General features: G+C 48.2%; 1 protein-coding gene across 1 annotated transcript in view; it reads right to left on the bottom strand.

Moving 5' to 3' along the window:
- Positions 1–26,799, bottom strand: part of RASA4B (RAS p21 protein activator 4B) — a 51,707-nt gene extending 24,908 nt beyond the window's left edge. Inside the window, exons 1-5 of the mRNA XM_043963754.1 lie at positions 26,532–26,799; positions 10,225–10,281; positions 8,431–8,544; positions 5,403–5,464; positions 1,935–2,064 (exon numbers count right to left, since the gene is read on the bottom strand). Of these exons, the coding sequence (XP_043819689.1) occupies positions 1,935–2,064; positions 5,403–5,464; positions 8,431–8,544; positions 10,225–10,281; positions 26,532–26,596 (428 nt within the window). The 5' untranslated portion in view covers positions 26,597–26,799. The remainder of the gene's footprint in view (positions 1–1,934; positions 2,065–5,402; positions 5,465–8,430; positions 8,545–10,224; positions 10,282–26,531) is intronic.
- Between the last annotated feature and the right edge of the window lie 212 nt (positions 26,800–27,011).

Raw genomic sequence — 27,011 nt, 5'->3', positions numbered from 1 at the left:
GTCACACAGCTAGTCAGTGTTAAGTGTCTGAGGCCAGATGTGAACTCAGGTCCTCCTGACTCCAGGGCCGGTGCTCTATCCACTGAGCCACCTAGCTGCCCCCTGAGCCTCAGCTTCTTCATCAGAGTTGAGATTTCCTGGACTGGGGTCCCTCCCTCCCTTGGAGCTGCACACATGCTCTGAGTTCAGTCTAGTGAACTCCTCTGACTCATTTGATTGCTTGTTGTCTCCCCCATTAGATTGGAAGCTCCCTGAAGTCAGGAACTGTCTTTTGCCTCTTGTCCCCAGTCCTTAGCACAGGGCTTGACACATAGTAGGCACTTAATAAATGTTTATTGACTGACTGGATTAACTAATCCCCAGTGGCTGGGGCAGTCAGGATGGGGGTAGGGGATGCCCCAAAACTCCAAATAATGCCATAAGACAGGATGGGGGTAGGGGGTTGAAGATGATTTGTGAGCTACTGTCAAGGGTGATGGACAGAGGGCTTCACTGTGCCCTCCTGGCATGGAGCAATGGCCCATGAAATGACCAGTTCCATGGTCCAGCTCCAAGTGCCCTAAGCCTCAAAATCAGGGCTTCCTCTGATCACCCCAACCATAATCACAAAATGAGAGGGGTTGTCTCACTCTTAGTCTATGAGCCTTCCACAGTCTGGCCACAAATTAGCCTTCATCTCCTCTGCCCTGCTACAGCCTGAGCCCCTAGCTCTCTTGGGAAAATGAGAGAGTGTGGATGACTCAGTGCAGACTATCCCCACCCAAGAGGCAGAAGATAACTGTTCTTAGTGTATCTTCTTGACCATAAGCTCCCAAAAAGCAGGGACTTCAGTTTTCTCAGGGGATATATGAAAACTGGATGGATATCAGTCCTTGACAAACCATGATGGGGGGATGAGGGCTTTGCATGGGGAAACTCCCCAAATTACAAGTCGATTCATCTCAAATACTGCTGCAACTAATGCCAGATTCATTCACTGTGCAAAGCTGGTTTATCAAGAGATTTTCAGGAACACAGTCACGTCACAAAGGAAAACTCCCCAGCAGTGAATAAAAAGCATTCATTAGATTTACAGTAGGGAAGACCTGGGTTCAAATCCTGCTGTAGATGCTTCCTACCTTTGTGTCTGCTTCCTTCAAGACTCAGCTCAATCACTGGTCTCTGCTGGAGAACTCTGGTGCCCACAGCTGCTGGTACTCTCCCCTCAAAGGCTACTTTGCATCTACCCTCAATGTATCTTGTATGGGCCTAGTTATGGACTTGTTCTCTCTCTCATTGGAATGTAAGTTTCTTGAAGATAGGAGTTGTTTCTGCTGTTTCTTTCTTTTTCTTTCTTTTTTTTTTTTTTGGTGAGGCAATTGGGGTTAAGTGACTTGCCCAGGGTCCCACAGCTAGTAAGTGTTAAGTGTCTGAGGCCAGTTTTGAACTCAGGTCCTCCTGACTCCAGGGCCGGCGCTCTATCTACCGCACCACCTAGCTGCTCCTCTGTTGTTTCTTTCTATCCCTTGTGACCAGCACAATGCCTGGCTCATGGTAAGCACTTAATTATTTTTCAGTCACTCACTCTTCATTCATTCATTCATTCATTGTCTCCTCCAATGAAATATAAGTCCCTTGAAGGTAGGAACTGTGTCATATCTGTCATTGTATCTCCAGTGCCTAGCATATAGTAAGTGCTTAATAAGTACTTATTGATGAATTGATCGACCCTGTGTAATTTAACTTCTCTGAGCCTCACTTTCCTTTTCTATAAAGTGGGGATAATAATATCATCTCCCTCACTGGGTCGTTAATATCAAATGAGATGCAAAATGTATGAAAATGTCAGCTATTACTATGATTACTACCTCTTCTCAATCTATCCCCCCACCTCAGTGGGGACCCAAAAGTAGAGATCTTGAGGGTGAGGGTCCCCCACCCACGCACCCACATACCTGGCCTCGAACACTGTGCAGCGCAGCTTCTGGGGCCCCCGGCCTTGCACGATCTCCATCTGCAGATGGATCTCTCCCTGTACCTCCTCATCCGGGTCAATCTCCTTCAGGTGGAGCCATCCACTATAGCCTGGGAGAGGTAAGAGATACAGGCTCTTAATAGTCCTCTTGGCCACTGGGGCCAGGTTGAGGCTGGGCCACCCCGGGCAGGCAGAAGGCGAGGAGGGAATATAGAAGGCCTAGGAAGGAGCCTGTCTTGTCTTGTAAGAACCCGACTTGTGCCCCGTGCCCTCCACCCCCTCCTCCAGCCCTGCCTCGTCACCCATGGTGGGGGGCAGGGAGAGGCCTTCTGCTTGGGCCCCCATCTGGGTAGAGTGGAGCATTAGGGAGCACCCAGGGCTGGAATCCCCAGCTTTGACATTTATGACCTGCTTGGTTTGCCCAAATTCATCTTCCTCCTCTGTAAGGTGGGATGGTCAGGTTAGACATAGGAAAGAGGGAAGGGGGAGGAAGCTAAGTTTTAGGACCTGAGTTCAAATGCTGACTGCTATTTATTTCATGTGTAACCTTGGGCAGGTCCCTTTCCCTCTCTATATCTATTTCCTCATCTGTAAAATGAGCTGGTGGGCCTAGAGGACCTCTGGGGTCCCTCCCAGCCTTAAGGGTATGATGTTCCACTTCCTGCTACCTGTGTGACTGTGGGCAAATGAGGGTAATGATTCCTGCCTGGTTTAGCCCACTGAGGTATCTTGGAGATAAGATTCATGGCCTGCCTGGGAAGGAGTTCAGAGTCACTAGATCATGGATCGTGGATCTGGAGTTGGAAGGGACCCTTTTGGCCATCTAGTTCAACTCCTTCATTTTACAAATGAAGAAACTGAGGCACACAGAGGGGAAGCCATTTGCCCAAGGTCTCACAGTGAATAAGCACCAGAGGCAGGATTTGAATCAAAAACCCCATGATAGTCAATGATTTCCATACCCCAGTGGACGATCATTTGTAAGGAATGTTATAGGAAGATTCCTTGCATGTATAGATAGACTAATGACTGTTAGGTTTCTTTCCACCTCTCCAATTCAGTGATTCTGTGAGTCTAGGAAGCAGGATGAGGCAGGCTTCTGAGCAGCATGGACCTCAGGGTCTGAGGAAGAAACTTAGCTACTTTTATCTCAGCTGTCAGGGATTCGAGGCCTAGGCCCAGAGAGAAGCAGACAGAAAGGCCTCTGGTCCCAGTCCCCGGTGGTGTTGGGTGAGTCAGTAGCTCAAAGCAGCCATGAAATCCCTCCAAGGGGTTGGCAGCCCATTAGAAACAGCAGCAGCGGGGGAAGAAGGAAGCAGGACCCCAGGGGGAGAACCCAAGCTAGCAAGCCTCTGGGATGTGAAGGAGAGGACTCAGCCACAGTCCTAGGCGCTGTATGGTTTGGCCCAGCTGACTAGAGGACTGATGTGGGAAGACCGTGGAGGGCATTCTTGGCCTGAAGAGGAATATCACCCATCCCCTCTGCCCAGGTCTCTCATTGGGCTGTCCATGCCTAGAGGATGCCCCTATAGAGCAGGGCTTCTGTTTGTTTGTTTATTTGTGTTTTTGTTGTTGTTGTTGTTTTGCAGGGCAAATGGGGGTTAAGTGACTTGCCCAGGGTCACATAGCTAGTAAGTGTCAAGTGTTTGAGGCTGGATTTGAACTCAGGTCCTCCTGAATCCAGGGCTGGTGTTCTATCCACTGCGCCACCTAGCTGCCCCCTAGAGCAGGGCTTCTTAATGGTTTTCCCCTCATGGGCGCCTTTGGCAGTCATGAATCCCCCTCTCAGTATCATGTTTTTAAATGATCGAAGGAAATGGGACCTTTCAGGTAGAGGTAGGTGAAGATAAAGGATGGCATTCCTTCCCCCCCCCCCCCCCCCCCCCCCCCCCGCCATTCAAGTTCATCCATCTATACACAGACACCAGTTTAAGAACCTGGGCTATGGAGAGAAATGCTTCTAGTTCGAGGTTTGAGAAAAGAAACTCTATAGAGAGTAGGCTGATGAGATATAGGACCGGAGCAGGGTCCCCAAGGCAGAGGCTCGGCTCTGCGAGGTCCTCCCTGCCCAAAAGGCAACCTTTGCCCCTGGATAGCTCCTCTTCTGTCTCTATCATCAGCTTCCCAGTTTGGGCCCTCTCCTACTCCCCGTTCCAAATGCAGCTGGCCCCAGGATTGGGACACGCGCTCAAATTTCTCACAGCTGACTGGGGCTGAGGAAAGTGGACTCCATCCTCACCCAGGAGGGACCAGAGCAGCAACCCTTCACTGAGGACTGATCACACAATAGAAAGGGGGAAACAATGTGGGGAGGTGGAGGTAGGGGCCACGTACCCCCTAGGGATCTCTACAAGTGACAGTGACCTCATCCTTTCCATTCAACTCAACTGAACAAAATTCCTCCCTCCCTGTCCTGGCACAATCTGTCTCCTGGGCCTGGACTGCACTCACTCTGCACCACTCCCTCTTAGAACCCCAAGCTTCCTTTAGGGCTCAGCTCAAACACCACCTCCTACAGAAGGCTTTTCCTGACCTGGCCAGCTGGGAGTGCCCCCCACCCTTGCTTAAATGACTTCACCTTTGCCTTTTCTCTTTTCTCTTGACTTGTCCGGGTCCTTATTCCCCAATAGTAGGATACTGGTTCTTTAATTAGAGGCGTGTTACCATTACCCTCAGCATCCAGCCCAGTGCAGGACACATATAACAGGTGCATGTTCAAGACCCTGGACAAGTCCTCACCACACAGTGCCCTAGGACCCTCAAGCTAAGGCAAAGTGCAGCCTGCAGTAGTAGAGGCAGCTTCCACTTGCTCTTACCAGTGCTAGGAGCTGTCCTGGGTGCTGAGGAGAAATACAACTAGTCAAATATTCCTCCCCTTGAACTCAGTCACCTGGGATGGTTTAAAGGGCAGAATGGGGCTGCTCAGATGCTGAGACTGGATGAGGTGACTGGGAAGAGGAGCTGGCTTTGGAGTCAGAGGGTTTGGGTGTGAATCTCAGTCCTGCCGCCGATTAACTGGGTGACCTTAGACAAGTTATTTCACAGCCATGGGCCTCAGGTTCCTCATTTGTAAAATGGAGGGGGGGCGGGGTAGACTAGATGCGTCTGAGGTCCCTTCCAGGCATAAGAATCTATCAGCTTCCAGTCGTCATTAGCTCCCCTGTTTCCTGTCACTTCTCTAACTAAGGGTTGGGCATGGGGACTGGGCACAGAGGTATGAGGTACCTGACAGGCTGGCTGATGTGTAGATGCAAGGGACACTCCAAAGTTCCAGCCTGGCAAATGACCGTGACCCTTCCCCTTTTCCCTTTTGTCCCCCCTCTGGCCAGGAGTCTGGTCTCTCTGAAACTTCAGAGGGAAGACAGGAATAGGGGACACTACATACAGTAGATACAGGGAGAGGCCCTGTAGTGCAGGGCCAGGGCGCAGGACTGGAAGATGCTCTTACCCTTGGGATGCTCAGCTAAGACGTCTCTGGTAAGGCAGACTTTCCCAATGACATCATCTCGGCTAGAGGAGGGGGGGGGGAAGGGGACAGAACGTCAAGATTAATGGCAATGGAAAAAAGCAGTTGGGCTAGGTCAGAAGATCTGGATTCAAATTCCACCTCTGATTCTTTTTTTCTTTTTTTTTTTTGGTGAGGCAATTGGGGATAAGTGACTTGCCCAGGGTCACACAGCTAGTAAGTGTTAAGTGTCTGAGGCCAGATTTGAACTCAGGTACTCCTGACTCCAGGGCCGGTGCTTTATCCACTGCGCCATCTAGCTGCCCCTTCCCACCTCTGATTCTTACTATCTGTATGACCTTGGGCAAGTCTCTTCATTTCTCTGGGGCCTGGTTTCCTTATCTATAAAATGAGAAGGTTGGACTGGAGGGCCTTCTGAGGGCCTTCCTACCCAGCCAGCTCTGCTATTCATCTAGGAAAAAGTCGTGGACTATTTCACCTAGAGCTGAGAGTGCTGTGCTGAGTCACAAAGACCCGAATTCAAATCTAGCCTCAGACACTTATTACCTGTGTGACCCTTGTTTGACTCAGCTCTCTAATCTCTACAATGAGAATAACAATAGCACCCAAACCAGGACCAAATGAGATAATCCTTGTGAAGTGCTTAGCACAGTGCTAGCACATAAGAGGCACTATACAAATGTTAGCTATTGGGTTATGATTCTTCTATGACCCAAGTCCAGACTCTGTCCCTGACTCCCTTTGCAATCTTGGGCACATCATATTACTTCCTTGGTCCTCTTCATCCATAAAATGAGAGTACTAGACTAGATGCCCTCTGAGCTCCTTACAATGCCTTCCCATGAGTTGGTAGGCTGTCCCCCTTCTTGGAGCTCTAGTCCCCAAGGGGTAGAAGCTCGGAGCCACTGTCCTGGCCAGGCTTAGGCTAGGCTGTGAGGACAAAGCTCAAGGGCCACATCTCATCCACCACTATATCTATCATTGCAGACTATCTCATCCTTTGGGGTTGGGGTCACGGGGTGGGACCCTGGGCCAAGGACATACTTTCTCTCTGGCTTTGACCCAAAAGAAACAGGATTTTAACTTCCTTGTGCAAAATGCTCCTATTCTCAAATATACACACTTACAAGTGTGCAAATACACACAAGCACGCAGTAATATGGGCATACCCTCTGGGTTAGATGAGGCTCTTTCTCCAATAGGAGGAGAAATGTGGAGGTAGAGACAGCTGGAGTGATGGGTGAATATTCATGAGTACAGCCCCAGTCTCCAAAGACTAATCTCTACTTTCTCTCAAATCTAAATCTAATCAGGATTGATGACCTAATCATGACAGGTGCCTGGGGTCTACTTGCCCTAGATGGGTACATTTGTTGTTGTTGTTGAGTCATTTTTCAGTCCTGTCTGCCTCTTCTCGACCCCATTTGGGGTTTTCTTGGCAAAGATACTGGACTGATTTGCCATTTCCTTCTCCAGCTCATTTTACAGATGAGGAAACGAAGGCAAACAGTGTGTAGTGACTTGCCCAGGGTCACACAGCTAGTAAATATCTGAGGCTAGATTTGAACTCAGAGAGATGAGTCTTCCTGACTCCAGGCTCAGCAGTCTATCCACCACACCACCTAACTGTCTGGGTACATTCATAATAAACTTCATTTCTCTATTTTCTTCTTGTTGTTGAGTCTATTTTCTACCTTAATATAACCCCCACCCCCACTCCCTAACATCTGTAGGCCATCCAGAATCCGTCCATTGCCTGGATGGAGTCAGTTGCCTGCATTGCAATACATGAATTTAGTTTTATTTTCCTAAATCAGGACAAAGCAGGGACCTGGGATAGCTGGTAGGCAGGGTGCACACATCTCAGAATTTTCTTTTATGAATGAGTGTGGCCACAAAATCATTTTGTATACGATCAATAAACCATGTAGTTAGGGTCAACTAGGTGGTTCAGTGGATAGAGCACCGGCCCTGGAGTCAGGAGGACCTGAGTTCAAAACTGGCCTCAGACACTTAACACTTACTAGCTGTGTGACCCTGGGCAAGTCACTTAACCCCAATTGCCTCACAAAAAAAATAAACCATGTAGTTAGATCAGCTGATGTGGTTTGGTGGAAATGACATTAAGGAAGACACATAATCATCTACTTTGTGGACATGCCCTAAGGACTACCGGGCCTTTCCATCTGTCCTGCAGATGAACCCTCCTATATGTGATGTTTCCCCCATTTGAATGTGAATTCCCTGAGAACAGGGGCTACCTTACTTTCTTATTTGTATCCTTGGTGTTTAGCACTGAGCTTGGCACATAGTAAGCCCTTAAGAAATGCTTTCTTCTCCCTATCCATTCATTCATTTATTCATTCATTAACAAAATATTACTCTTTATCTCTGTTCTTTCGATTTGATTCAAGTTAATCAACATTTATTAAGCTCCCACTATGGGCCAGACCACTGTGCTAGGTTCGGGAGAGAGGGATAGGAAATGAGCCTGAGATCTCATAGGTGGGATTCCAAGGAAGGAGTTTCCTTTACAAAAACAGAGGCTTAGAAAGCTACCTAAGGCATTGAGTGTTAGTGGCTTGCCTTTCCACACACAGCACTGGGGTCAAGACAAAAATGAACCAGTTCCTGCCATGAAAGGCCTTAAATTTTACTGGGAGAATAAACATATACTTGGCAAGTGAGTCCTTTTCCCTATCAAATTCCTCCTCTGTCACATCAGTGGGTGGGACCAAATGGTTCCTAAGATCTTGATGTCTTAGACTTTTAGAACAAAGGCACTAGGTGGGGGATGTGGACCTGGTTCTAGGCCAGCATGTTTGTGTGAGGACTTGAATCTATTCTCCATACCCAACAATGTCCTTTTTGGGACCACCTCCCCTCATCTCCCTTCTACTGCACAGGTGCCTACCACCACAACCATAGCCATCCATTCTGGGTCCATCTCCTGGGGTCCCTCCTGCCTCTGGCTCTCTGGAGTCCCTAACCAGACCTGAAGGCACCGTACCTGAGGGCATCTTCATCCATGACATAGAAGGATACTGAGTGGAAAGTGGGAGGAAGGTGAACCTTGTACTCCTCGCCCCAGAATGGGGACAAAGTCTTCCATACCGTGGCTGTCCTGTTGGAGAAAGGTGGATGGAGAGAAAGAGAACTCTTTAGGGACAGTCCCTAGCACCAGAGCCCAGTCATCTTCCACCTCCCCACCCTCTCTAGAGACCCCTAGGAGTTCTTTTTATTCCATTTTATCATTTAAAAAATGTCTTATTTTAACCCCTTGAGTTCCTAATCTACTGTTGCCATCTAGTTGGGCAAATGGCTTCCTTTCTTTGTGTTTGTTATTTTCCCCACCTTCATTCATTCAGTCATTTGTGCATTCAGTCAACATTTATTAAGTACCTACCACATGTAGGGAAATCCAAAGATAAATAAAACACAGCTCCTGCCCTCAAGGAACTTAGAGTCCACGATAATCTTTATACCAATTTTTCACATTCGTTGTTCACATCCCTTTTATTCTTGGGATAGTCCCATGAGATAAGCAGGGCAGGGGGTGACACAGTGAGGAAACTGAGCCAGAGAAAGGGTAGATTTGCTTTCCTAACATCACATGGCAAATCTCCTGATTCTCACCCCTAAAGGGAGAGATGACCCTAACCTTTCTTCCAGGATCTGCCATGCCAAGGAGAGAGGATCTCTGTGCTTTGACTGACCTCACTAGAGGCAGCAGGATAGGCAATGAAAGAAGAGATTGATCAGAATGAACCGAGAAGGGAGAGGAAGGATCATCTTAAAAAAAAAAAAAAAGCCGGCTAGGAGCAGCTGGGTAGTGCAATGGATAAAGCACAGGCCCTGGAGTCAGGAGGACCTGAGTTCAAATCCGGTCTCAGACACTTAACACTTACTAGCTGTGTGACCCTAGGCAAGTCACTTAACCCCAATTGCCTCACTTAAAAACAAAACAAAACAAAACAAAACAAAACAGAATGAACTGAGAGGGGAGAGGAAGGATCATCTTTTTTTAAAAAAGCCAGCTAGGAGCAGCTGGGTAGTGCAGTGGATAAAGCCCTGGCCCTGGAGTCAGGAGGACCTGAGTTCAAATCCGGCCTCAAACACTTGACACTTACTAGCTGTGTGACCCTGGGCAAGTCACTTAACCCTCATTGCCCCACCCCCAAAAAAGTCCTCTTGGTGATGGGCAAGAATGTTGAATTTGGATTCAGAAGACCTGAGTTCTGGTTCTGGTTTAACACCTCTCTGGATGTGTGACCTATTAGCTCCTAGGCTGGAATGATAGAACACAGCTCCTCAAGAGCAGATTGCTTCATTTTTGTGGGTAACTAGCATGGTGCCTGCCAAAAAGGAGGCACTTCCCAAATATACCTTGAGTGATTGGCCTTGGACAGTTTTCTCATCTATAAAATGGGGACAATTAAATTCAATTGCTATTTATTAAGCACCAACCATGTGCAGAAAGGACTGGCTATTTCACAGGGTTGTTATGAAGACTGTACTTTGTAGATTTTAAAATGCCGCTGGTTATAATATAATCTCCTTGAAAGCAGGCTTTGTTTCTTTTTAAACATTTTCCCTTTGTATTCCCACTGATTAGTACAGTGCCTGGCACGCAGACAGGACTTAATAAATGTTTGTTGATCAAATATATGTGTGTGCGTTACTGTTACTCTCTCTGTTCCCATGTCCCTGTTTTATGATCTGGGCTACAGGAACCTACCCAGGCCCTATGGGAAGGAAGGAAGGAGCACATCCCCAAAGGGGTTAGCCCCTCCTCCTCAATTACCTGATGATGGGCTCATTGTCGATCTTCACAATGCAATAGGGATCACTGCTGCCCGTGCTGAAAGAAAAGACAAGAAGCCCCCATCAGTGTTGTCTGCCTATGAAGAGGGTCAAACAAAGTGGGGAGGTGCAGGCAGGAGCAAGAGCTAGCTGTGGTGGGGAGAAAGGAGGGAAAACAGTCAGAGATGTGGTTTCTGCCTTGCTGCAAATGGAGGAAATGCTTCTGTTCTTTAGACAAAGAGATCAGGACAAGATCGGCTAGGGGAGGGGAGGATCTGAAATGAAATGGGGAAAGAGCTGCAAGGGTCCCTCACTACTTGGGGCTTCAGGGAAGCTGCACTGAAATTTCATCCACCCCCTCACTCTATACAAATCTATGTCTAACATCATCCAACAAGTCAATCAGCAAGTGCTTATGAATCTCCTCCTAAAGGCAGGGAAGAAAAGAGAAAAGTGAGAGTCCCTGCCCTCAAGGAGCTCATATTCTACAGCTCTTGGTGGGACACTCGGTGGTGTTGGAGAAAAACACGTTTACAGATGAGTAAATACAGGATGAGAGAGTTAGAGCGCTGCAGTGGATAGAAAACTGGCCTTGAAGCAGGAAGTCTCGGCTGTATGACCTTGGGCAAGTCATCTAATCTGACACTGCTCTGGGCAACTCTCCAAGACTATAAATTGCATAGAAGGGGCCCACCTGCATTGGTAGAAGGAATTTTCCTCATCTGGGAATTCCTAAACCAGTGAAATCACAGGCCGGTCCCTAAGTCCCTATCTTATCTATATAAAATGAATATAATATAGCTTAGCATAGTGCCTTGCATGCAGTAAGGACTTAAGAGGTTCTTTCTCTCTCCCTCTCTCTCTCTCTCTCCATTTCTCTATCTCTCTCTCCTCATCTCTGTCTCTTGCTCATCAGAGGAAGTACTAATAACAGGGGAAGACATGACAGGTCATCCAAAGGAGATGGCTGATACCTGAGCTAAGCCCCGAAGGTAGCCAGGATCCTAGATCTAGAGATGAAAAGGACCTCAGGGGTCATCCAGTCTAACCTCCTCATCCTACAGATGGGAAAACTGAGGCTTAAGGAAATGAAATGAAAGTCACAAATGGGGATTTGAACTTGGCTCCTCTGACTCCCAATCCATTTGTCTTTCTAAGTGTAGCTTGATGGCTCTCCAAAAGAAGGGACTCCACTTTAGGGAAGCAGCTGGAGGAGATGGCTTGAGGAAGTGCCTCCTACAGAGGTCCTCTAGCTGATCCCCTTATTTTGTGCCCTATTTTTCCTTTCTGGTTTCTCATTTCATCTTCACAATAACCCTGAGAGGTAGGTACTATTATTATCTCCGTTTTACTAAAGAAACTGAGGCAGGCAGAGGTTAAATGATTTAGCCAGCATCACACACCTTCATAAGTATCTCTGAGGTAAAATTTTAACTCAGATCTTCCTGACTCTGGGCCCAGTAAGCTATTCTATGTGCCACCCAGTTGCCCCTAAGGAGTGAGGGACAGTGAAAAGTCAAGGATTTCTCTGCTAGGTTGCAAGCCTGGATGACTGAAAGAACTAGGGCATTCTTGATAGGAATAGGGACGCTTGGAGGAGGGTCAGTTTTCATTTTGAACCTGGAGAATTAAAGATGCTTATCAAACTTCCAAGTGGATCTGCTGAGAGGGTTACGAGTACTTTGGAACCAACATTCAATAGACATTTTTAAGGAAGCCTGTGATTTCATCACTGTTGGGAGCTCCTGGGGAAGAACTTCCTCTACCAATATGGCCCCACCATCGAAACTGCAATATATAACCTCAAGTGTGTAGCTGGGGACATTCGGGGCTACAAAGTCATTATCTGTCAAAGAAAGGACTTGAACCCAGGTCTTCCTGATTCTAAGGCAGGCTTTCTACTATGCCACACTCCTGCTGGGGAGAAAGATTAGGGTTGGATAAATAGATTTGCGGGGAGGGGTCTCTGCATAGAGATAATAATTAAACACCTGAGAGCTGATGAAATCACCACTCAAAAGTATTTATTATGCACCTGGCACTATTTTTTTTTTTCAGTGAGGCAATTGGGGTCAAGTGACTTGCTCAGGGTCACACAGCTAGTAAGTGTTAAGTGTCTGAGGCCAGATTTGAACCCAGGTATTCCTGACTCCAGGGCCAGTGCTCTATCCACTGCACCACCTAGCTGCCCCGAGGCACTATTATAAAAACAAAGAAGGGAAGGGAAAAAGAGAAGCGGGTCTGGGATGAAGCCTTGGGAGATGTGCACATTTAGTGGTCAGGAGATGGGAAATGCAGCAAAGGAGAACGAGGATCAATCAGTCAAGGGGAGAACCAATAGAGTAATGTCATGAAAGACAAAGGAGAGAGTATCTAGCAGTAAGGAGTGGACAGTAGTGCCTAAAGCTGCCATCAGAATAAGGACTCAGCAAGGCCATTGGATTTAGTCCTTGGTACCTTGGGTAACTTGGAGAAAGCCAGTTGGTCAAGGGGTGGAGCTAGAAACCAGACTGGAAGGAACTGAGGTGTGTGAGGGGAAGAAGTGGAGGATAATAATGTGAGGGATTGCCAAGGTAAAGTGAGAAGTTTTTAAAGATGGGGAGAGGGGCAGCTAGGTGGCGCAGTGGATAGAGCACCGGCCCTGGAGTCAGGAGTACCTGAGTTCAAATCCGGCCTCAGACACTTAACACTTACTAGCTGTGTGACCCTGGGCAAGTCACTTAACCCCAATTGCCTCACTAAAAAAAAAAAAAAGATGGGGAGAAGTTGGGTATATTTGTAGGTGTTAAGAAAGGAGCCAGTCTATAAGGTGAGCTTGAAGATGAGGGAAAGAAGGGGGATGATTGAAGGACGAGCTTCCAGAGATGAGAGGAGATGAGATTAAACACAAAGTAGAGGAGTTGGCCTTGGGAGGGAGGGCTGCCTAGAATAAAGGAGAAGTGAGACAAAGAATTGGGGATTAGAGGTGAGACATGGGGGAGCCCAAGGAGATGACTATAGATGGCCTCAGGAAAGCACAGTGTGAGGTACTTTGCTGAGAGGGGGAGGGGAGGAGGTATCACAGGAGCCTGGAGAAGAGAGGCTTGGAGTAGTCAGTGTGGAGAGTGACTGTCGTCACACTGTCAGTGTCACGTCTATCTCCTCTGACTGGATGCCCCCCAGGATTCCTTCCAGCTCTAAGTCTATGAGTCTAAGGTTTAGACCACATGGCATCTGATGTCCCATCCAACTCCGAGTCTCTCTGTGGCCTATAGCAGAAACTCCCTCCTGAAGAAGAACCTCAACTTCCCTTTTAAAGAATGAGGAGTGAAGATAAAAAGAAAAGCCCCATATATTTGTAGCAGGACTTTTTTTGTGATAGCAGTCGACTGGAAACAAAATGAGGTCCATCAATTGAGGAATAGACTGTGATATCTGAATGTAATAGAATATAATTCGACATAAGAGATGAGGAATACAAGGAATTTTGAGACCGAGGAAGGCATTTGAATGTGGAAGCAGGAACAATACAACAATATGGAATGACCACAATAATGTAAATAAAAACAACAATTAAATGAACTCCGGCTAAGTGGACACATTTCCATCCTCACTGTAGAGTTTACAGGGGTAACAAGTTGACCACATTAAGTAAGATGTGGTTACTGGGTTGGTTGGCTTTCTTTTTCTTTGTTACAAGGGAGGATTCAAAGGTTTGGGGGGGATGGAGAAGCAGGGATATTGATAAATGATTGTGGCATCAATGAAACAACCCCCAAAACACAAGAAGAATTAGGGTGATGAAGTAGGAATTATGTAGTAGTATCGGGAGGTCAGGTTCAGGGGAATTCCAGCTCATGTTCCACTCCCCTTTCAGTCAAATGGCAGTGTCCCCACAGAGGAAGTGACTGATGGGAAAACAGTTGGACAGCAGCCCAGTCTCCTAGCCAAACAGGAAACCAACTGATGAGGCTGTCTTCATCCTCTTGTGGCTGTGTGATCTGAATTGTGTCCAGTGATTCTTCTTACAAGGCAATTAACCACTCTCCCACTGAGTGATGTGTGTTTGGGAATTGTGTTGGGAGTTGTTGTAAGCTGTGACTTCCCAGGAATTGGGAGATGTTTAGCCTAAAGAAGTGAAATGTTGGAAGCCACATTAAAACTAGGATCATCCCCATCCTTGAGCTTGGAAATCATTAGAAAATCAGAGTGGGGAAAGGTCTATTTTTTCTTTCTTTTAAAAAAAGTTTTACTATTGTCTTTTGTATCTATAGCATAGTTATTTCCTCCTAGACTTCTCCCCGCCACCCTTCTTTTTCTTTTTGGAGGGGTGGGTGGGGGTGGGTGAGGCAATCAGGGTCACACAGCTAGGAAGTATCGAGCATCTGAGGCTGGATTTGAACTCATGTCCTCCTGACTCCATAGCCAGTAGTATATCCACTGTGCCATCTAGCTGCCCCATCCTAGCCTCCCTTGAACTTCTCCTTGTAACAAAGAAAAACATTTAAGCAAAAACAACATAAGTAATCACATCTTACAATGTATCTTACATTTCCCATATAAGGTCTTCCCAGCCCATCTCTCTACTAAAAGGCAAGGGACATGTTTCCTTATAAGTTCCCCAGGACTCAGATTGTTCCTTATAAATCTTCAGAGATTGGCTGCTTTTTAGTAGCCACTATCTCTATTCCTGTAGTCATGTATGTTGTCCTCAATTCTATTCTTTGCCTGGCATCGGTTAGTACAAATCTTCCCATGTTTCTCTGAATCTCTCATGGTCAGCATTTCTTACTGCTTAATGATATTCTCTTGCTTTCTATGCACCATCTTTCTTTCAGGAATTCTCTAGTCAGTGAGCACCCACTTTGTCTCCAAGTCTTAGTTAACGCAGCAATGTTGATACATATGAACATATTGGTCTGGCTAGAAAGGAAGGTGCCTGTTGGGGACCAATGGGAGATATTATTTGGAGAGGTAGATTAGGGCCAGATTGGGGAGGGCTTCCAGAGGTCTCCATACCTCCTTCCTACAAATGTCTTTAGGGTTTTAAAAACCTTTAAAGTGATATGGAAATGCAGTCCTTTTATTATTTTTAATAATAGTATTATCAGTCATGGTTAGAGAGCACAACTCTGATGAGCCAGCCACATTGTTCAATGGCCAAGTGTACATTTTCCTAAAAGACTATTCTATGGGGGCAGCTAGGTGGTGCAGTGGACAGAGCACTGGCCCTGGAGTCAAGAGGACCTGTGTTCAAAAGTCATTTAACCCCAATTGCCTCACAAAAAAAAGGTAAGAAAAAGAGACTATTTTATGGAGAACTCACACAAGGCAAACACTCACACGAAGGCCAGAAGAAGTGATTCAAGGACACTCTCAAAGGTCTCTGAAGAACTTTGAAATCCATTATGAGACATGGGAGACATTGGAACAAGATGGCCCAGCATGGAATACCCACATCAACGAAGGTGCTGTGCTCTATGAGCAAAGCAGAATTGCAGTAGCCCAAAAGAAATGGTAGATGTACAAATGTAGAGCCATCTCCACTCCAAATGTTCATTTGGACTATTTGTGCCTGACCTGTGGTAGAGCCTTCCAAGCCCATATTGGTCTGATCAGCCACAGTGGGACACACTGTACCTTAACCCTAATATAGTGATGCGATTTTGGTTATCTTTAAGAATGAAGGACAATGGGGCAGCTAGGTGGTGCAGTGGATAAAGCACCAGCCCTGGATTCAGGAGGACCTGAGTTCAAATCTGGCCTCAGACACTTGACACTTACTAGCTGTGTGACCTTGGGCAAGTCACTTAACCCCAATTGCCTCACCCCCCCAAAAGTAAATAAATAAGAATGAAGGGCAACAACCAACAAGCCATCAGTCATGTCATTACCAGTCATGGAGCCTTTCTGGAGTATGCTTATGGGATTGTAGATCTAGGGACTTTAGAAGCCATTGAGTTTAGCTCCCTCATTTTACAGACAAGGAAACAGAGGTACAGAGGTACAGAGGTACAGAAGTTAAGTGACTTACTCTGGGCTATTGTTCAGTCATTTTTTAGTCATATTTGACTCTCTGTGACCACATTTGGGGTTTTCTTGGCAAAGATCCTGGGGCAGTTTGCCATTTCCTTCTCCAGCTCATTTTTTTTTGTTTGTTTTAGTGAGGCAGTTGGGGTTAAGTGACTTGCCCAAGGTCACACAGCTAGTAAGTGTTAAATGTCTGAGACCAGATTTGAACTCAAGTACTCCTGACTCTAGGGCCAGTGCTCTATCCACTGCGCCACCTAGCTGCCCCTCTCCAGCTCATTTTACAGATAAGGAAACTGAGGCAAACAGGGTTTAGTGAGTTGCCCAGGGTCCCACAGGTAGTATCTGAGGTAACTGCTAGTAACTACTCTGGGTCACACAGCTAGTAAATTTCCAAGATGGGATTTTGATTCAGGTATTTCTGAAACTGAATCCAAAGACCTCTTATACTAGCTTCTTAAATGATGGAGGACTAGAGCCCTAAAGAAGATTTGGAAGATGGGAAGAGACTAGCAAATGGCATTGCAGGTAGGAAGAGGACTTGAGCAAAGGTCTCAAAGTGGGAATGAATATAGCATCTGCATGGGACAGGCAGTAAGTACGGTGGCCTGGCTGGAGTGCTACCACTTCATAGTCAGCACTCCAGGGTAAGTCTCTCCCTCCTTGGCCCCTTCCAGCAACCAACAGGACACTAACTTCGGGGCACTTAGACTCTTCCTGAGAACAGTGGTTTCCTTTTCGAGAGAAAAGTGGGAGGAGTAAGTGCATTTCTGCTGTACACGAGGCCAGGCCTCTATATTTAGGGCCTTGGCAGTTTCGTCCAAGAGAAACAGAGAGCAAAAGAGAAAGAGAAGTGAGGGCAAGTACCAAAATAGCCTCTGAAATAGCAGATGTTTGTACCCAGACCTTCTGGGGGCTAGGATTTCTCTACTGACTTAGATTAGCAGCTCAAGAGGGAGAAGAAAGGGAAGAATGAGAGAGGAAGGGAGAAAATGAGAGAGAGAGAGAGAAGGGGGAGGGGAGAGAGGGAGACAGACAGACATAGAGACAGAGACAGAGACACAGAGAGAGAGAGAGAGAGAGAGAGAGAGAGAGAGAGAGAGAGAGAGAGAGAGAGAGAGAGAGAGAGGAGGGGAAGAGAAATGAGGGGGAGAAAGAAAAAATGAAAGAGCAGAGAAACTGCTTGTCTTGTCCTCAGAGGACTTCCAGTCAGATCTTGTCAGAGCAGCTCTCATAAGCCCCATGTGAGATCATCACTACTGAAGGCACCACTGACCACCATTGACTCAGACTAAAGCAAGGGGGATTTAAGGTTGATCACTGAAAGGTCTCTTCCGACCAGGTTGGCAAAAGGCACAGGAACATGGGACCTGTAGAAGATGCACAACAAAGCAGTAGAAGTGACAGCCACTCCCTGGGGAGTGTGGAGTCTATCCCAGGGACAGGAGACTGGCCTCAACCATTTGCTGATGCCCTGTATAGCCTAACAAGGGTCTCTCCAACCCCCACACCAAATGAGGAAGCTGGTGGTGCAGTAGATAGAGCACTGGACTAGGAGTTAGGAAGATGAATTTAAATCCAGCCTCAAATCTAGTCGTGTGATCCTAAGCAATTCACTTCACCTCTTTCTGCCTCAGTTTCCTCATCTGTAAAATGAGGATAATAATAACACCGACTTCCCAGGTTGCTGTGAGGATCAAACATCACAGCATTTGTAGAGAGCTTAGCTCAGTGCCATGTATAGTACGGCACATAGTAGGTGCTGTAGAAATACTTATTCCTTTCTCCTTGGGTGACCACTCTGAGGTAGTTCTGGGAAAAGAGAGGGCGTGCTCTGTCTCCCCTCCCAGGTGGGGGCCAGCCTCATCTCTAGCAGGTTCTGCTACCTTCAGACCTCCTGCCAATCATCTCCTGACCACTTCTCTCCATCCGAGAGATTTATAGCCTTTTAGGTCCTTTCACGGGTTCCCCCCTGGGAGGGGTTGTCCTGGTGAGCTCCTTTCCTCAGAGGAAAGTGAAGCCCATTGAGAGGAAGTCACCTTAGAGAGGGAGTAGCCTAGCCCTGCTGGGACCAGACCCCAGGTCTCCTGCTATGTACTTTCATGGGCACTCTGGAGAGCTGGAAGGGACCTCAATGATCATCAAATCTAATCCACCCATTTTACAGATGAGGAAACTGAGGCATAGAGAAGTTAAATGAAGAGTTTATTTAAGAGGCTTAGATTCACAGGATCCTAAATCTAGAGCCAGAAGGGACCTCATTAGCCATACTGGTGAACCCCCTCATTTTACAGATAAGGAAACTGAGGCCCAAGATCATATAGGTAGTATGCTTCACAAGTAGGGTGTGAGCCCAGGTCCTCTGACTCTGGAGCCTGCTCTCTTCCCACTGCCCATACTGCCTCCACTAAGCTGTGCTGCTAACAGGAAACCCAGGGACGCTGGGAGTTCATAACCAGGGAGAACATCTCCCCATCTCCTCCCCTCCTCTCCCCTACTTCAGCAGTTTCTCCCTTTGCCTCTTAAAGATACAGATACAGCATTCCTAGTCCCCACTGGAGAAGCTTTTAAAGCTGGAGATTCACCAACGATCCCTCTTATCATCAAGGTGCCAGATGGAGTCAGCCGGGGAACTACTTGGATTTCCAGGAGCATCCTGGAGGAGAAAACAGGGGAGACACAAAGCATCAAGTAGGAGGCAGGGTGGGGGGGGCTTATGGGAGATGCTGTCAGAGAGACCAGGGAGCAGCGACATGGTAGAGTGGACTCAATGTTGGACCAAGAAGGAAAAGGGTGACCTTGAGCAAGTCCCTTCTCCTTTCCAAGCCCCTGTAAAAAGAAGGCATTCGCTAAGGTTTCTGGCCAGCTGTAAGTCGCTGATCCCATGATTTTAGCTGGTACTAAGATTCACACTCTGTCAGCAGATACTAGGGTGGGAAAGTAGTCACCAGGCAGGACCAGCCAGGCGGCAGCAGAAAGCCTTCAAGAGAGGCTGGGTGACTGGGACCTGACTAAGGAGGGCTTTGAATGTCAGGCTAAGCAAGTGCTACAGTGGAAAGAGTCCTAGCTTTGGCATTAGAGGCTGATGCAAACTCTGATGCCTCTTGCCTTCGTGATCTAAGGGAAGTCATCTTACACCCTGGGCGGGGAGGTCCATTTCTCTGTTTGTAAAATCAAAATGTTGGACTTGATGCCTTCTGCTGCTCTGGATTTGTGATCTTCTCGCCGTCATCCCTGCCCTCAACAGCTCTGGGTCCTGTTAGCAGAGGAGCTGTCTTTGGCAGTGATATCTAAAGGAAACACACTTAGTGGTTGGCGCCTTGGCAGGTCCCTGCGCCGATGAATGGACAGCGGGGAGGGTGTCTTGCAGAGAGTGGATTTAGGAGGAAGATTAAAAGGAGTTCTATGTACACAGAGCTAGAGTGAGAAATGGGATATGACTCAAGGCACCAGATACCAGAGGATGATCCATGAGCAGGGGGAAGGCGAGGGAAGAGAAGGTAGGGAATGGTACAAGGCTGAAAATAAAAACCCATCCTCTGTGAAAAATCCATCCATCCAACAACCGAGCATTCATGCACTGCCTCCTGGGAACATCGTTCCACAGCTGGAAGAGACCGCAGGCCATCTAGTCCAGCACCTCATTTTGTAGATGGGGAAATGGAGGCCCAGGATCATAAGCTCCTTGAGGGTAAAGACTATCTTTTGCCTCTTTGTATCCCCAGCACTTAGCACAGTGCCTGACACGTAGTCAATGAATAAATGTTTATTGAAGTGACTTAGAATCATAAGGTAATCAATAGAGAGGACCCTCTAAGGATATCTAATTAACCGCCCCCCCCCCCGACACACACCCCCCACCCTTTTCAGGGGTCTGCTTTACTAGCTGAATAACTTTGGGCAAGTCCCTTCATTTCCCTGGACCTGTTTCCTTGTCTGTAGTATTAGGCTTGAGGACCTCTTTAGGTCCTTTCCTGCTTTAGCTCTATGATCCTTAGTATAAGGCATAGTGTTAAGGCATGTGCTGGGGATACAAAACCAAAAACAAAAGAGTGCCTGGCCTCAGGGAGCTTTACATTCCACTGGAATAGGGCTAACCTCCTCTAATACCCTCCCCAGAGGTTGGGGTGAGTCTCAAATGAGGTACAATCCATAAAATGCTTTGTAAACTTTACCTGGCTGTGTGACCCTGGGCAAGTCATTTAATTGCCCTTTGCCTCGGTTTCCTCATCTGTAAAATGAGGATAATCATAGCACCTACCTCCCAAGGTTCTTGTGAGGATCGAATGAGATCTTTATAAAGTGTCCTATAGACAATAAAGTGTCAACTAAATGGGAGTGGTGAGCTCTGTCTCCTACTTTCCTCAGGAGAGGGCTCACATTAGATGCTGGCTTTTAGTGGGTTTGAGATCACAGGATTCAAACTCTGGAGCTGGAAGGGACCTCACTGGCCAGTTAGTCCAACCCCCTCATTTTACAGATGAGGAAACTGAGGCTCAAGGAAGTTAAGTGACTCATCCAAGGTCATACAGAGAGTATCAGTGGATTTTGAAACTAGATCCTTTGACTGGAGAGACAATGCTTTTTCCACTGCATTCCCAGGCCGACTGGGTCCTTAGCATCGAACAGTGTGGGCAGATGTTATTTTGGCTTGGCTGGAACTATCTGACCTATGGGAGGATGTGGGTTCAAAGTCTACCTCAAGCACTTACTGATACACTTCCTCTCCATCCGTGCCTAATTCCCCCCACCCATTCCCTGCCCCGCCTACTTCCAGCTGTGTCTTTGGGAGCTGGGTTTGGGGGCTCAGCCCTAACTTCACCTTTCTGGGCCTCAATTTCTTCAGCTGAAAAAATGAGAGAGTTGGACTGTCCAGCTTCTTCTGCCCCAAATCTGTGAGTTTATGAGGTAAATATCTTTAAGGAATGAGCCATCAGAACTGTGTGACCCAGGGCTAAAGGTAGGCAGGGGATGGCCCAACTCTTACTGCCACTTCTCCTTACCCTCAGCTAAAATAGCAGGTATTGGCAAAAAAATAAAAAAAACAAAAAAACCCCAACATGCACAGGGAAAGCCGTACTGTCCACTTCCAGCAGACCTTTTGTTCTGGGACCAGAAGGAGTCAGGGCCTGGGTTTGAATCTCAGCTCTGTTTGCTGTCTATTAGATCTTTTCCAGAAGCTGGGCCTGTTTCCTGGCCCATTTGTCAAATGAGATCATTCATCTCAAAAGTCCAAACCTAGGGCTTTGGGCCCAGGTACTCACCACTGAATGGTGAGTTGTGTTCCCTTTGCTCTGCAAAGACCCAACTAGGTCTGTTGGGTTTGACTTTGATTTACATGGTGAAATCCTGCCTTGTTCTGTTCATGTGTGAGCTCCTAGAAGGCTTTGCCCTGTTATCTTCTGCCTGCCACAGGGCACTCCCACACATAGTAGTTTCCCCTGTCTCTTGGTGGATTGGAGCTTCATGGCCAACCCCTAGACATAACATGTTCCTGGAGAAAACTCCTTAGATGCTCAAATGCTACCTCCCCCAGCTAAGAGTCTAGTTTTAAAACTCAGCCGGCCATCTCAAACAGTTTTGCTTCTTTTTGTGTCCTCATTGCTTAGCACAGTGATTGGCACATAGTAGGTGTTTAATAAATGTTTATTGATTGAATAGCAAGGGTGGTTTTCCCAGCTCTTGGGCTAGTGTATAGTAAATTATGAAGGTATGATGAAGTCCACATCTCCCCCAACACCTGCACCTCTATCCCACCCTTAGTCACGAGTTGGGAGAAGGAAAGAGCAGAGATGACACCCCACCTATGTCCACTCATGGAGACATGAATTCCACTAACTTTTAGTGGCAGTGGTGGGGGGGAAGGAAGGCATTTATTTCAGGGACAAGGGAGAGATCTCAAATTGTGGGGCAATGAGGGTTAAGTGATTTGCCCAGGGTCACACAGCTAGTAAGTGTCAAGTGTCTGAGGCTGGATTTGAACTCCAGTCCTCCTGAATCCAGGGCCAGTGCTTTATCCACTGCACCACCTAGCTGCCCCCAATCTCAAATATTTTAAACTCATCTGAAGGAAGTCTAAGAAAGCTGTGGAAAAACCAAATGGTGAACCAAGAAGGTAGGAATATGAAAGGTGAGAGTGCTAAGAAATGTGGAAAGGGACAGGGGGGATTCTGGGCTGGGAGGTCAGGAGAGAGAGAGCAGCCCAGGACAATGTAAAGGGCTATTTTTAGAGAGACAGCAACAGGGTTTGAACCCCAGCTCTGGGATGACCTTATCAATTTAGTATCAATCCACTAATGACTATTGATTTTGTATCAACCTGTATATTTCATATCAACCTAGAGGCATTGTGTAGAGGGCCTGAGTTCAGATCCTGAAACTGATGGAGAGTATCTGGCAAATCCTTGCCTGGTACCATTTTTCTCATTTTTAAGATGAGGGGAATATAGAACAGGTGACCTCTGATGTCCTTTCCATCTCTAGATCTCAGAGCCTATGGGTAGACTCTCTCCCTCAGTAGAATGGAAGCTATTTATGTGCTAGGGCACATAGTAGGCACTTCCTGAATGCTTGTTGACTGATTGGTACTTCCTTGATTGATTAAAGTCCTATATTTGTCCTCTCTGGGCTTGTTCCCTCACTTGTAAGAAGGGGAGTCGGGGAGGAGGTCCAGATGCCCCCAAGGGTCTCTGGCTGGGGTGGGAGGTGGAGCAGTCTTTGGAAACTCAGAAGCCCTAAATCCTTCCTAAAATAGGGTTGACCTCTAGACCCAGCTCCCAAAGACACAGATGGAGGTGGGCAGGCATGGATGGAGGGAGAGAAAGGGTGTGATGAAGAGGAGAGGCAGGTGACAGATGAGCACTTGATAGGGAGGTGGCAGACATTATCTTACCAGGGTGTTCTCACTTAGGGTGGCCCCCTTCCCCCGACACAACTGGTGACCTACATGACAGCTTGCTGCGTGACCTAGACAGGGTTTTAAGCTGTGGAAGGGGCCAAGGCCGGATGCCTAGCAGGTGTGTGTGTGTGTGTGTGTGTGTGTGTGTGTGTGTGTGTGTGTGAGTGCGTGTGCGTGCATGTGTCTATGTGTGAGGGGGGAGGGAGGGAAGGAAGAGATGGGGGAGAGAGACAGAGAGAGAGATGGAGGGAGGGAGAGATTCCTCTCACTAGACTGAAAGCAGCTTTGGGCCTCTCTCCCCCTTCACGGAACCTACCTATTCACATTCACTCGGGCTGTGAATGACTAATCCACATGAAATGGCCTCCCTCCGCAGCTGGCCCAGCAGCATCAGAGACCCAGGGAGGCACCCCCTCCCTTTCCTTCCTGTTCAGCTCTTGTTCCCTGCCTCCCCATGCCCACAGTTCATCTGAAGAGCCTCAATCCCCCCTGGCTTGCTTTTTCTGCTGTCCAGCCTAGAAAATCCAAGCTGAGACCAGGCCATCCCCTCCCTTCCTCCCTCCCTTCCTCCCTCCCCTCCATCACTATGGTAACCACTGACTGTGAGGTCGTTCCTCAGCAGGGGCCCAGGGGGCCTTGAACTATCCACTGAAATGTGCTGGGGAAGAAAGAGACAGAGAGACATGCTCGATGGCAGGGGTAGGGCAGGAGAAGAGGGGTTTGTGGGCACAGGATGCTACGGCTACTCTTGCCTCCTCCTCCTTTGCTGGGATCTGGGGAGAGGAAATCCAAAAATCAGGAGCAGAGGGAAGTCTTGAGAGGTCAGATAGTAGCTGGAAATCTTGGGATCCCCCATATGAGTTTGACAATGCTAGGACCTTGGACAGATCACTCATCACTCACCTCAGTTTACTTAACAGATTACTAGCTCCTTGAGGGCAAGACTTGAGTCTTCCATCCCCCCACATCTAGCCTTGTAGGCCCAACACAAAGTAGGTGCTTTCATATTTGCTCGTTTAACATACACAAATCTTCTTAATATCCCATTTGTCTTGTACTTTATGTTCTCTCAAACTTTCCTTTGCTCTTTTTGATCCTCAAAATGGTCCTGTGGGGTAGGTAGGGCAGGGACACTATAGATGAGGAAACTGAGGTCTGGAAGAGGTGAAATCTATACCCTAGGTTAGCAATGGGAAAAACTAGGAATTATCTTGAGATCCCTATCCATAAACTAGGAATTATCTTGAGATCCCTATCCATAAAATCAACAAGCATTTATTAAGTGACTACTGTATGCCTGGCACCACATGAGATCCTGGGAAAGCAAAAGCAGAAATAGTCCCTCTCTTAAAGTAACATATTCCAGGAGGGGGAGACAACATTTATATTTCTACTTTTAAAAGGTGCCAAGTGACTTCAGGTGGGAGGAGAAGGGTATTTGAACTTGGTGGGGAGGGGGGAATCAGGGAGGGCTTCCTGTAGAAAGTGGCATTTAAGCTGAACCTTGAAAGAAACTCCAAATTCTAACCAGTGGAGGGAATGAGGGAATGCATTCCAGGCATAGCCAGGACAAAGGCATAGAGATGGAAATGGGGTGTCACGGATAAAGAGCATTAAACCGGCCAGTCTGATTGGACCATGGAGTGAATGAAAAGGAGAAATATGTAAAGAGTCAGAAAAGGCTGAGGGAAGTGTTTCTATTGGATTCAAACCCATGCGCCTTTTAGGTAAAAGAAAGAAAGGTGCTCATAAAGAAAAGGGCCTTGGGAGATGTCTCTCTCTTTTTCTCTTTCCCGTTTCTTCTCTCCCTCTCTCTCTTTGTCTCTGTCTTCTCTCTGTCATACACATATGCTCCCCCTGCCCCATCTCTCCCTGTTTCTTTGTCTTTCTGTCTCTGTCTCTTCTCTCTTTGTTTTCACCTATAAACCTCTATCCTTCTAGCTACTCTAACCATGGACTCCAGGTTAAGAAAGAGTTCTCAAGAAAATCTTGTATTTCATCCTTCTGTGTCTAAATAGGAGTTCAAATGGAGACTAAGGTGGATAAGGGCTGGTCTATAATCACATCCCCAGGTCCCAGGACCAGCCTCTCACAATTGAGACCCCATCAATGTAGCAATATATATGAGCCCCACAGAACCAGCTCACCCTGGTGATATGATCCCTCCTCTTCCCCTCCTTTGCCCACCCCACCCCCAGTTGATTTCCCTGCTTGGGATGCCAGCTGATGCCATCTCCTGGTCTGGCCAGTGGGGGCCACTGCAGAGTGGACTCCAGGTGTGCTGACCCCTTTCCGACAGCTTTCCCTCCTGAGACCCTAGCTTCATTCTTTCTATCTGGGGGAGAGCACCCTATGTTCCTCTCAGCAGAAGGGGGCACCAGTAGGGACTGGCAGCTACTTCCCCACCCCATCTCACTGAAACCTCCTCCCCTATAGGTCCTAAGGCAGCTGGCCTCACCTCAGCTCCACAGATCAGTGATATCCTCCCTCCTCCCCACCCAGTACCCCCAAAGGCAGCTTTCTTCTCTCAAATCAGAAGCCAGATTAGGGGGAGCTCAGAACAACCCCCAACTTCTGCTCCGCCCCTAAAGGCAGGTGGTGCCCGGGGTCCCTGGCCATGGAGATAGGGCACTAATGCCAGCAAGGGCCCTAACCTGGGAGGTTTCTGGAAGAGTTCCCCCTGTGGGGGCTGGCCCACATTCCTGGCAACAGGACAGTCTCCCAATCCTAAGACTGAGACCTTTTTCCCGGTGCTGATGCCGCTGCCCAGCACTGACTGCTCCAGCCTACTGCATTTTCCCAGTGCCTTCCAAAAAGCTCAGAAGGAATCCCCGCAGGTTGTCAGTGTGCCAAGCCCTCTGGTCCAGGTCTACCTAACTTGGCCGTTATTCTTTTCCTTGTGCCCACACCTGCTGTGGCTACACAGGCCACACTCCAGGCACTGCCCTGCTTCTGGGGAGCCGGGAGTGCTGGACAGTCACAGACTCTCCGAGCTGAAGGAGCCCTCCGAGGGCGGCCAGCCCAACCCATCTCTGGGCTGGAATTCCCTCTAACACCCCCCCCCCACAGGTGCTCAGGAAGCTTCTGCTTGGGGGAGACCCCGGCAGAAACGGAGAATTCCCTTCCCACCTACGTAAAGCGGGTCTTTTCCTGTTCGGCCTTTTCGATTTCTGCGTCTAGGGTTAAAAACCCTGAGAAGTGGGGAGCAAAGGGCAGGTAGAGGGGAGAATTTACCCGGGCAGTCCTCGAAACCCTCCTGAGCCCACATCACAGTGGCGGCCCAGTGCCCCAAAGAGGTGGCCTGGGGAACCTGGGGGAGGTTACTTGGACACGGATCTGACCCCCCCACCCAACCCCCAGAGCAATGAAAGTTGTGGCCGCCGCGCGGGGCCCCCACTCACATGTCCTTGGCCTGTAGGTTTTTGCCTTCTATGATGCGGATGGAGAGGGAGCTCCGCTTGGCCATCCCGACTCTGTCCGGACTGGCCCTGGGGAGCGGTGGGGGAGGGAAGGGCCAATATCAGTCTGGTCCAGCCGGCCTGGCGTTCGAACCAGCGCGGGACCCCCACGGGTGTGCAGACACAGAAGGCTAGGAGACCCGGACACCTGGGTCCTGCGCAGGGGCCGGCGCCGAGAAAGGGAGGCGGGGAGAGCGTGGGGTGGGGAGAGGAGGAGCGGGGCGGGGCTGGGCGGGGCTCGGGAGCCCCAACTCCCCCCATCTCCGCCCCCCGACACGTGCTGCGCCCTTCGCCACTGGTCCATCCAACCGGGCAGCAGAGAGCGCGGAGGGGCGTGTCTGAGCTCTGGGCCTGGCCCCCATTGGTCTCAGCCCCCTCCCCCCGCTTCGTTCCACCCCCGTTCCCCCCCTCCCCAGTCCCAAA

This window comes from Dromiciops gliroides, chromosome 4 (genome assembly GCF_019393635.1).
Source record: "Dromiciops gliroides isolate mDroGli1 chromosome 4, mDroGli1.pri, whole genome shotgun sequence".
Classification (NCBI taxonomy): Eukaryota; Metazoa; Chordata; class Mammalia; order Microbiotheria; family Microbiotheriidae; genus Dromiciops; species Dromiciops gliroides.
This window is presented reverse-complemented; position numbering and strand designations above follow the sequence as displayed.